This window comes from Oreochromis niloticus, linkage group LG14 (genome assembly GCF_001858045.2).
Source record: "Oreochromis niloticus isolate F11D_XX linkage group LG14, O_niloticus_UMD_NMBU, whole genome shotgun sequence".
Lineage (NCBI taxonomy): Eukaryota > Metazoa > Chordata > Actinopteri > Cichliformes > Cichlidae > Oreochromis > Oreochromis niloticus.
The window spans coordinates 13905583-13916313 of record NC_031979.2 but is presented as its reverse complement, the minus strand read 5'-3'; the positions used below and the strand labels follow the sequence as shown (position 1 = coordinate 13916313).

The following is a 10731-nucleotide window of genomic DNA, read 5'->3' as shown; positions in this document are numbered from 1 at the left end:
GTCCCCGTCTTCATTCAGCTTTATTTAGTCGCACTGGAGTGCTAACAGAATAGATTGAATCACCTGGTTTCGAAGCTGCTGTTCTAACGTTACTTCGTTACCTATAGAGGTGATTTGCTGTTTTCCGGTCAACGGTCCGCCGCTTCTCTCATCACTGGCAACCATCTTTTATCAGGTAAGGCTGGTACCGAAACTTTGAGCCCTTTGGATTTGTTTTTAATGTAGTTTGGCGTGCCTGCTAACCACCACATAAACGGGTAAAAGATCTGTGATGGAGCTGAGAAGCAGGGCAACCTCAAATATAGTGACTACTACAGCGAGGTCGGCACCCTTTCAGAAAAGGGCAAAATAAGGGAGGTCAAAACAAACAAAAAAATAAAAAAAATTATAATACTTTGACTTATAAATGTCAGTAGTGAGTTATGACCGTAACCTTTTCAGAGCAATACGCCTCTCTTTGATCCAAGGGTCATTTCACAGAAAACTCAAAAAACAAAACAAAACAAAAAACACCCCGGTGGCTTTAAACTGCCCCAGATATTCATGCTGCTCTGAACACTTTTTTTTTTTTTATTCTCCCCCCTTTTTTATTTCCAGGAAGAGCTGCATTAGTCCACGCAAATGACCTTTTGTCCTGGAAGACACTGATTGATCTGCATTCCATATATCTGTGCCAAATCCTACCATTACCTCTCTGTCTTGGCCTGCACTAAGATTCGCCACACCTTAGTCATTTATGGTTCAGGGGAAGTAACAGAGTCTGCAGTGTTACCTTTTTTGGCACATGTAATTGTATATGACGTTCATATTCATATCCCTTATAACTAGAAACCAGTGGAATACTTCCTGAAACCATGGCTGTTGTAAACACTGATTAAACCTCCTTTTAAAATCCTTATCAGATATAATAATGTCACACTAAACCTGTTTACAGTTTTACTCTCTATGCAAGAGCGAGTGCCAAAGGGCAGAACCAAGCATCTGATAAACCTAAGAGCACTCTCAGTTGTGGCACAAAGTCAAAGGGTGACGACTTGTCTCGCTCTTGTGTCATTCACCCGCGTGAATACTGAGCTGGTATGAAAACGAGTGACCCTGCCCTTTTTTAATCGGGGATTTGTTGTATGAATGAAGAATGCCACATAGAGCCATGGAAGCTGTTACGTACTTAAAAATGTAGGTGAGCAAAAACTGGTCCTGGATGTGCCAGGTGTGTGTTCCTCTGTACCCGACAGTAAAAGAGACAGAATACAGGCCTGCAAAAGAGGATGTGCTGGATCTTCTTCTCGTTTTTATTTATGACTAACCTGGTGTGGGGGGGGAAAACAAGCTAAAAACCAATACCAAGGTCGTATATTTATCATACTGCCTTGCTTTATTGCAGCAGTAATTTTCAGAAGAGCGTGTTTTTCTGGTACAGGTGTGACTCGTGCCTGTTTTGTCGGCATTGCACCCAGTGGAGCAGTAAAGCACAGTCTTTTAAGCGGTGTGGCTGTTATGGAATGATCATATCTGTGACTGAAAGACTTTCTTGGAAGAAGTAAACATGGGGTTTGATCCTGTTTAACTGCACAAAAATTAATAGAATTAGAGTGTTCCAGTTGAAATTTTGTGAGACCAGTTCTCTACCTCTTCTCTACAATAGAAACACGTTTAAACAGGATAAATTTAGCCTGGTTGTAAACATGCATAATTTTATTTATTTATCTAGTTTTTTTTATCCCTTACACAGTTGTTTTTGTCAACTACCATCCATCTTTCCCTGCTTGTTCTCCCATCGTGCTCTTTTCTTCTTTAGATCCTTGTCTGCTCCCATTCTGTCAGTCTCCATGACTGATTGAATGCAGTGAAACCGGCATCAGTGGACGAGTGCACGCACAGGGGTCAATCGATTGGTCAAGGATGACCATGGGAGACATGAAGAATGATGCAGCTGCTGCCTCGCTGGCTCCGATGGCTCTCTACACCGTGATGTTTCCTGTCTTTAAGGAGGTAAAGAATTTTTTTTTTTTAAAAGAGAGTTTGTGACACTAGAAGAAAATTTGAATGAGACTTTAGAATAGTCAGTTCAAGCAGGGGTTGTATTTAACTGTGAAGGGCTTTTGTGTAAAGTTGCAGAGTTGATGGTGTAGCCGAATAGAAATACGGAAACGGTAGTGTTAACACAAACAAGTGGTGGGGAACGAGCGGTAATGAGAAGTGAGCAGACTGCTACTATTCATGTTGTTCAGCTGATGGTAAATCTGAGTGACTGTCAGTATCTCTGAAGGTTTTTTTTTTTTTTTTTATCCATGTGAAGCATCTCTGTGTATCACATCTGCGCGATTGCAGGTTACACTTTTCCATAGTCTTTTTTTTTTCTTTTGTTGTCATTAAAGGACCAGAAAAGGAGTTGAAAACAGTTTTTAAAATGGGGAATTTATCCATTTCCCAACAGCCATTTTGTCATGACATTCACTCACCAGATACACTTTGACACAAAGAATTAAGGCAGTTCTGAAGCCATAGATTCAACAAGATCATGGAAACATCCATAAGGGGAATCTCCCATTCCAGCACCTCCCGAAGGTGCTCTATCTAATGTTGACCAGTTTTGTGTGAACTGGAGCCTCAGTTTCCTGTTCTTAGCTGACAGGAGTACTACCCAGTGTGGTCTTCTGCTGTGTAGCACATCTGCTTCAAGGTTTGTTGTTCTGCTCTTCTGCATACCTTTTAATAAGTGGTTATGAGTTATTGTTGAGTTCCCTTCAGCTCAAAGCAATCTGGTCACTTAACTCTGACATAAACGAGGCAGTTTATGCCCCTAAACTACCCTCACCGATACAGGGACAATTCTCTGTAAACCCTAGAGATGGTTGTGTGGGAAAATGTCAGTAGATCAGCAGTTTCTGAAATACTCAGACCGGCTTGTCTGGGAACAACTATCATGCTACATTTAAAATCTCCTAAATCATCTTTCTTTCCTCATTCTGATGCTCAGTTTGAACTTCAGCAGGTCATCTTGGCCAAGTCTGCATGTCTCAATGCAATGAGTTGCTGTTATGTAATTGCCTGATTAGATTTCAACAAGAGTATCTAATAAAGTGGCTGGTAAGCGTTTAAGGTAGTTTCGTGAAGGTTCTGTTTTGTTTAAGGCCAGAGCCTTAACTAATGAGATCAGTAGCACCTGTATTTACCTGCACATTTAAGCCCAAAACGGCTGTTTTTGTTTGCATCTAAAAAATAATCAAACATATTAAAAAAATCTTTCAGCTCTTCATATTATTTTTCAGTCGTTGAACTGCAAAAAAAGCAGTCAACAGCCCCAATACCAGCTAATAGCCATGTTTCACTGATATATTGGTGCGCTGCTGTTTTTTATTTGCCCATTATCATATCTTTCATTAATGTTTTTTGTTATTTAGTATTTGCTTGTGGGTTTCTGAGTATTAAGGGGGAAAATTTGTGGTAAATAAAGAGGAATTTAAAAAATGTACATGTAAACATAACAAAAATTTAAAACCCTTTTTTTTTTTTTTAGCAAATTAATGGGTAACATAAACATACTCGGCAGTTATCCCCTGGCTTAAATTGGTTTCTGCAATTGGCTAATTTCAGCTTTTGTCACTCCTCATTGCTCTCATTGTTTTTCTGCTGTGCTTTCAAGGTGTTATTGTTTACAGTATGAAATTATCTTATTGAAAAACTATCGATTTCACGGTGGGCAAACCAACAAGCAGCGATCTGGAGCTGAAGAAGCAAAGACCTGCCTAATGCCAAAATATTAGCTCAGAGGAACTGAATGCACTTCGATTCTTTCGAGGTTAACAATAGAATCCAATTCAGTCCACACGGATTTTCACATCTCAGCACCACGGTGTCCTCTCTTAACATGGTGGGATCCTTAGCTTTCATGTACTTTTTACAGAATCACATTTCAGCACAGACGAGAGGCCATGATAAGAGCTAAGCTGTGTGTGTGTGTGTGTGAGTGTTACAGTTTGTACTGCTGGCTTATTCTTGTGTGTTTGTGTATTACAACTTGCAGTTGGAGAAGATCAATTTATCAGCAGCGCAGACCTTGAGAACCGCTTTTATAAAGGTAAAGTTTTCTCTTAAAGTTTGTTTGCTTGCATTTCGCGGACCAAACTGTGATCCTTCTTGTATCAACTCTGCCTGTACCCTTCACTTTGTAAATCCTCTTTACAGCAGCTTAGTGATTTATAACTTTGATTATAGTTTTATTTTCACAAAACGCCAAGGGTGACTGTGAGTCCTCAGCAGCTGCATGTTTGTGTGTCTCAAGGCAGAGAAGGAGACCCCGGGCCTTACCCAGGACGTTGTTGTCAAAATGTTGGAAAAGAAGAAGTTAAAAATTAACTATAACGAGGCTCTGCTTCGCATGGCTGGAGATGATATGCAGGGTAGGTTTGGTTTCTTTTATTTGTTATTTTATGCTCTGCTGTAGACCAGAATGTGCACTTAAAGATGAAAGCTGTGGGAATACCAACTTGGTTTTTCTTTGGTTTCTGTGACGGCCCAGTCCTGTGCTACTGTAGCACAGATATCCACTGGGGGGAGCTGTTTCCACACAAATCAACCCCTCTGTCTGCTTTCAGTTGTTCCCTTGTTTCTGTCTGTAATTGAATTCCTTGTGCCGAGTGTACAGTGATTGATGGTAGTAATGAATTCACACACTCTCTCACACACACACACACACACACACACACACACACACACACACACACACACAGAGTGGATGAATTTTAAATGTACCTCCTGCATGGCACATCCCAAGTTCTACCTTAATCCGGCTTTTCACTTAGCAAACTCAACACGTTACTGTCCCTAACGTGTGTGTGTGTGTGTGTGTGTGTGTGTGTGTGTGTGTGTGTGCACACGCATGTACACATACTCCTGATGCTGTGTTCATTTTTCACACTTGCACTGTAGACATAGGTTTTTAACACGTCACCAATATTAATTTCGTGAGTTCTGCCCGCGTGCTGACGTGCCCATCACTGCGAGGAGTTTGAGCTCTGTCTTTTGTTCTCTTCCTCTCTGTGTTTTTCAGAGTTGATGATTGACAGGAAAGAGCCAGAGTTCCAGGAGCTGAACGAGAGGGCCCGAGCTCTGAAACACATCCTAAGCACCCTGCCTGATGAGATCAATGACCGAATGGGCTTGCTACGTACCATCAAGTAAGACAGCTGTGTGTATGAATGTGCACGTGTGTTGCAGTGTGATGTAAATCAGGTTCACTACTACGTGCGAAATTTCGATCAGATTAAGTGATTAAAGTAGCAGAAAGGAAACCCTTTTGACTTACAAGCATCTCGATGGTTGATTAAAAGTGAAAGAGTCGGCTTTTAATAACTGTTCTCCAATTAATATTTCATTATATGCACTAAGATGCTGCCTGGCGTTAGATAGCTCTCATTTCTTTTATTCCAACTGGCCAACCGGCGCATGTCTTTGTTTCTAAGCTTTCATCACAAGACCTACGTTCAGAATGTAAATAATTCATCGACTTACTAGTGATGGTGACGCTGGAATTTTATCCCCGCCGTAAGATTCCTTTCAAAGGTTGAGCAGCGTGCGCAGCAGTGAAGGCGAAACTATTAACGTCCCTGTCCGCTGCGCTGCACGCACACTATAGAGAGAAAGTGAGAGATGTTTCATCTTCTTGGCCCACTTTGCCATTATTTTGATGGAATTCAATACTCTTAGTGAGTCAGTGCTTAAGTTACTTACCCAGCGGAGGGCTTAGAAATAAAATCAATTCAAAGGGAATGCTAAGAAATTAAAGTTATGAAACGGCAGATTTCAAGTGCATGCGAGGGGAGAGACAGAGAGACAGAGAGTTGAAGGTGAGAGCGTGTTTGTGAGAACAGGGGGAAGAAAGGGGAGACAACGAGCTGGATCAAAGGACTGTAGTTTCAGGGTATCAGCGCCTGATAAAAACAGACAGATTTGAAGATTTCTATATTTTTTCTTTTTCTTTCTAACATGCACTCACTTGTGCGTGTCATCCGCAGAGATGTTGCCAGTGCCATCAAGGAGCTGCTAAACACAGTTAATACTGTCTTAAGGAAATACCAACATCAGAACAGACGGGTAAGTGGATACATTAGTAAGTTCAAGAAAAAAAAAAGTGCCTGTGCGCACAAACACAGTTGCTGTGAAATAAGTGGAGCTGAAAGGCTGTCTGTATTTATTGGTTAGGTAGTGGAACAGCAGAAGAAAGAGTTTGTGAAATACTCCAAGAGCTTCAGTGACACTCTCAAAACCTACTTCAAAGATGGAAAGTAAGACACTGTTTCTAGTGTATTTTTTACCCCTTTTCTTTTTTCTCCTTTACATCTTCAACCTTTTCTCATTCGTGTCCGCACACATAGCCACCAACGCATTCACTAGTCGTACACACCCACGCCTGCCTGCCTTGCCTGTTTGCATAGACGCTCACGCGCACACCCACTGTCACCCATGTAAATGGTGGTTGTTTGATCACAGGCCCGCTACCATCAAATCCACCAATGCTGAATAATTCCCTTGACCCACTTCCTGTGGATCCATCCTGGCTTGTGTTCTCTGAAGCCTGACATTCTCCATTCCAGCCAGATCAAAGTGTTCCCCGGATCAATCCTAATATTGTTGCCACGCTTTTTCTTTTTTCCTTTTTTTTCTCCCCGTGTGAGTGACACGTGTGTCCTTGTCTTTCTGTTCCGGTTGTTTCCAGAGCGGTAAATGTGTTTGTCAGCGCCAACCAGCTCACCCACCAAACCAACATGATAATGCGGGCCTTCAAGACTGGCGGCCCAGCGGCGGTGGCCAGAGAAGACGCGAACAACAGACGTGCGCAGACGAAGGAGAAGCGTTTTCATTAGAAGACAGGCGAAACGAGGCTTTTTAATTTGTCAAGGTGTTTTATTATATTTTGGGGGGCTGTATAATTTATAATTCTGTGGCTCTGAGGGGAGATCAGGTAGTTTCGAGTTTCAAAGCAAGTCAGGCTGACAGTAATTGCTGGGGATTTTTTTTACTCTCTTTAATGTTGTTCTTTTATCAGATCCTTAAGTCAATATTTTCTACGTTCCCCTCTGCATTTTCCACTCTGTTCAGATCATGTTGGTGTTTCCCTTGTCCTTAAAAGTTTGGCAATTGCATACAAGTCCTTAAAAGTTATCATTTTGGCAATTACTAATATTCAGCCAATATGGTTTGCAGTCATTTGTAATTTGATTGATTTGCCAAATGTTTTTAAAGACCAAGATGCCATCCTTAAATGTTTTGTTTTTGTTTTTTTTGTTGTTTTGGTCTGACTAAAAGCCCACTGATTTACTGGAGATGTAAAAAAAAAAAATAAAAAATATATATATATATATATATATATATATATATATATATATATATATATATATATATATATATATATATATATATATATATATATATATTCATATATATATATATATATATATATATATATATATATATATATATTCATATATACATATATATCTCAGTAGTTTCTAACTCTTTTTCTTTAGCTCCCCATAGGTATTATCTATATGTGCCATATGTGTATACACATGTATACTTAACTGGACTTCTCTCACTGTCTCGTATTTTAATGTTTTCAGCTACAGCGTTACTACTCCAAAGCTGCAGATTTCAATTCATTTCAAATGAGTGACGACTTAACCTTCACCCTGTTTACGCAGATGTCTCTGATTATGAACATATTGTCTCTTTGTCACCTTCTGTTCAACTCCTACTCTGTAGTTTCCATGACGTTTTCAAGGCCAGTGAAAATAAAATGAAGGGACCTGAACTTCTTGAGAACTCTTAAAGAAGTCATGACGAGTCAAACCACTTTTCTTCTTCTTCTTCCTCTTGCAAATTAAAGAGTTCTGACGTGTGAGAAAGATTTTTCCAAAAGTGGGTCTCTCTTCAGATTTGTATTGTTGTATGAGAGTGCTTCATTTTCGCTCAGTTGCCCTTGCGTTCTCTTTTCTTCGACTGCGCCTCTTTCCTCCCAGAACTAAGAGCCGTACCAATTTTTTTTTCTTTCTCCTTCCCATTCCAGCAACTTCATTCTTCTCCCTGTATAATAGTGGATTTTCCATGGTGGATTTGTGGAGGGCTATTTTGGGCTCTCTGCTGGCTCCTACATGCACCACTGTAATCCAATTGTGATAGTGTTAATTTTTAAAGCTTTATTATTGAAATTGCTGAGACCTAATTTTCCGATCCTGTCACTGTTGACGGCCGCCATAATCAGCTAATTCGAGTTATTCAAGACCATTAAGTCACACACGGAGATTGGTCATGGTCACTGGAGCAGCAGGAAGGAAGGGCAGTGATTACATCTTTGTTGGATTTACTGTTTGATGCTTTCCACCATACGAGCTATCGATTTGTTTGAGTTTAACAAATCCCTGAGATACTTTGTTCTCTCTCTCTATATATGTGTGTGTCTGTGTGTGCATAGCAACAATTGACCTGCAGGATGCCCTCTCACAGGCATTTGAATGATGCTGTAAAGCTACTTTGTGTGTATTTTATTTTTGTTCAGGTTCACGTCAGTATTTTCCTTTTATTATCAGTCGCCGTGGAATTTTTGTGTGAATCGTGTTGTTGTATGTGGCGTTGTTACACCTCACTCTCACACACATTATGTTCGCTCCTGTGCCTAATCTGAGAATAGAAAGGATACACGCGCACGCATACTGACAATAGACCTGGACTCACAAACTCTCACAACTCTTTTTGACTACTCGGTTGCCAGGAAACTTAGCCCGAGTCTTTAAGAGTGAAGGATAATAAAAGATTTGTTGTGTGTGTGTGTGGCCTCTGCCACTGTCTGGGCTACTGGGGGGCAGTTTGTTAACTCTCTGTGGGTGTGTGTGCCTGCAGTCAGGGCTGTTGGCGCTGATTGCTTCTTAGACGTTGCCAGCTTAGAATAACCTCTGGACACAAACTTCAGGCTCGAACCGGCAAGTCTCCTGCAGACGAGAGGCGGCCATTGCTAAGACGGAGTAGCCAGAAGGTGAGGATTTGTTTGAAATGTCACACATTTGAAAGTGGTGTTTCCAACACCTCAGAGCTGGACTCTTGGGACAATATACTACAGACACCATTACAGAATGAGAGGTGAAACTGAATGGTAAGTTTGAATTTGTTATTAAGTGTTAAGTTGTGTTCGGTTTCACTGTTTGAACTTTGTGATTGAAAAGAAAACATGCTTGACTTGACATGTATGTGTATACTGGAAGGCGAGGTCTGCCATTACACAGTTACAGCGTGGAGCTGAGATGCTTTGTTGACGGACAAGTTAACTGCATGTCCTTTTAAAAACTCAGAAGTACTACAGTGACAGTTTTGAGAGGACTAACTGGAGCAAAAGTGACCATCCAGGAAGAGGAGAGGCAACCCTGATAAGTGTGTTTGCTAAAAGATTGCAAAAGGAGTCCTTCTCAGAGGTGGATGCATTCATAAGAAATGCCTCTTACCTTTCAAGCAGCAGCAATTTGGACAGCGCATCAAGCTTTCTGTGTTCATTTTTCTTTATAGAGTTGCGTCTGTGCAGTCGCATGCAGACTGAAGCCAGCGGCGTGCCACAAAACGAGTCAGGATGTGGTTGATTAGAAGTTATCACGCTCACAAACAAGATGTGAAGAAATTGTCCCATGAGTATCGGCATTCTTTTAAATATTACAGTAGTATAAAGTCATCTTGCGGTCTACTGCGAACCTGTTGTCTGTTGTCTGGTTTAACTATCATGTCAAGATCACACTGAAGTTCATCACTGTTATAAAAAAAGACAATAGCTGCAGCAAAGCATTGATTTATTTTTTTTTTTCCCCTTTGCTTTCATTACACAGCCTGTCATCTAAATCTCTGTTCAGTTTGATGCCACATCCAGTGAATTTGTCTCATAAACGTTTATGCCGTGCTAAAAATGAAACAGTGTTTGCCGCCCCGCTGCCCCTTGGAGTGTTTGTAGGAGAGTTGGAGTTAAAAAGAAACTTTCTCCCTTTGACTTCAAATGCGCTTTTAATTTCAGCACAGAACAATTTCAGAAATCATTCCCTTTTATTCACACTTTTATTCTCTCCATCTATCTGACTGTATTTTATTTCACACTAACGGATATGACAGACTCGACATACTTTGGCAACCCGCTGCCTTTCTGAGAAGTTGGGGGGGGGGCACCTTTTTGGCTACTTCCTAAAGTCTTGCAGTTGGGAAAATAGCGGAAACCTTTGCATGCTATCCAACAGTGAAAAGAGGCAACAATAAGCTGCTGCTGTGACCTTGCTGTATGATCATGGTGGCATGACAACCCATGTGAAATGGATATGGCAGGTTATTGAGGGATTACTTGGTCTGAGTAAATCTTGTTTTGTCATGTAGCATATAGATCTATTTTATTCTGTCACATGTGTGTGTGTATATATATGTATATATATATATATATTCCCTATTCCACACAAACCTGCATACAGACACGCATTTTACCTCCTTGACCTCACCTGGTTTATTGCTGATTGATTGACAGGTCTGAGCTGTAACCATGGGAACAAGAATGGAGGTGGCACAGCTTGAAAGCAGAATGAACGCTGAGGATTATAGAAAGTTACAAAACCTTTTCCTTGTGAGTCTTTGATTTCAAGTCGGTCTATTGACAGCCTTGTATTACAGAACCTTTATTTCACATTTAAAGAACAGGGTTAAATCATTTATCTC

At 40.6% G+C, this 10731-nt stretch overlaps 2 protein-coding genes across 4 annotated transcripts in view; both read left to right on the top strand.

Annotated features, from left to right (window-relative positions):
* The first annotated feature begins 35 nt into the window (after positions 1-35).
* On the top strand, positions 36-7910 carry LOC100697497 (programmed cell death protein 10). Of its 2 annotated transcripts, XM_025898260.1 has the most exons (9): positions 36-175; positions 1799-1992; positions 4028-4081; positions 4286-4403; positions 5054-5180; positions 6018-6096; positions 6205-6287; positions 6719-6901; positions 7765-7910. In XM_025898260.1, exons 2-8 carry the CDS (start codon positions 1903-1905, stop codon positions 6864-6866), a joined length of 699 nt encoding a protein of 232 aa, XP_025754045.1. In that variant the 5' UTR covers positions 36-175; positions 1799-1902; the 3' UTR covers positions 6867-6901; positions 7765-7910. The 2 variants fall into 2 exon arrangements, with proteins under 2 accessions (XP_025754045.1, XP_005474576.1); XM_005474519.4 differs by lacking the exon at positions 7765-7910 and having other exon boundaries at positions 6719-7349.
* Positions 7911-8896: 986 nt separating this feature from the next.
* Positions 8897-10731, top strand: part of LOC100697769 (WD repeat-containing protein 49) — a 36598-nt gene continuing 34763 nt past the window's right edge. The window contains exons 1-2 of one of the 2 annotated variants that reach the window (XM_005474514.4): positions 8897-9031; positions 10544-10639. In XM_005474514.4, coding sequence (XP_005474571.2) covers positions 10559-10639 — 81 coding nt within the window. In that variant the 5' untranslated portion in view covers positions 8897-9031; positions 10544-10558. Of the gene's footprint in view, positions 9149-10543; positions 10640-10731 lie in introns of both variants that reach the window. The other variant, XM_025898258.1, reaches the window with a different exon arrangement.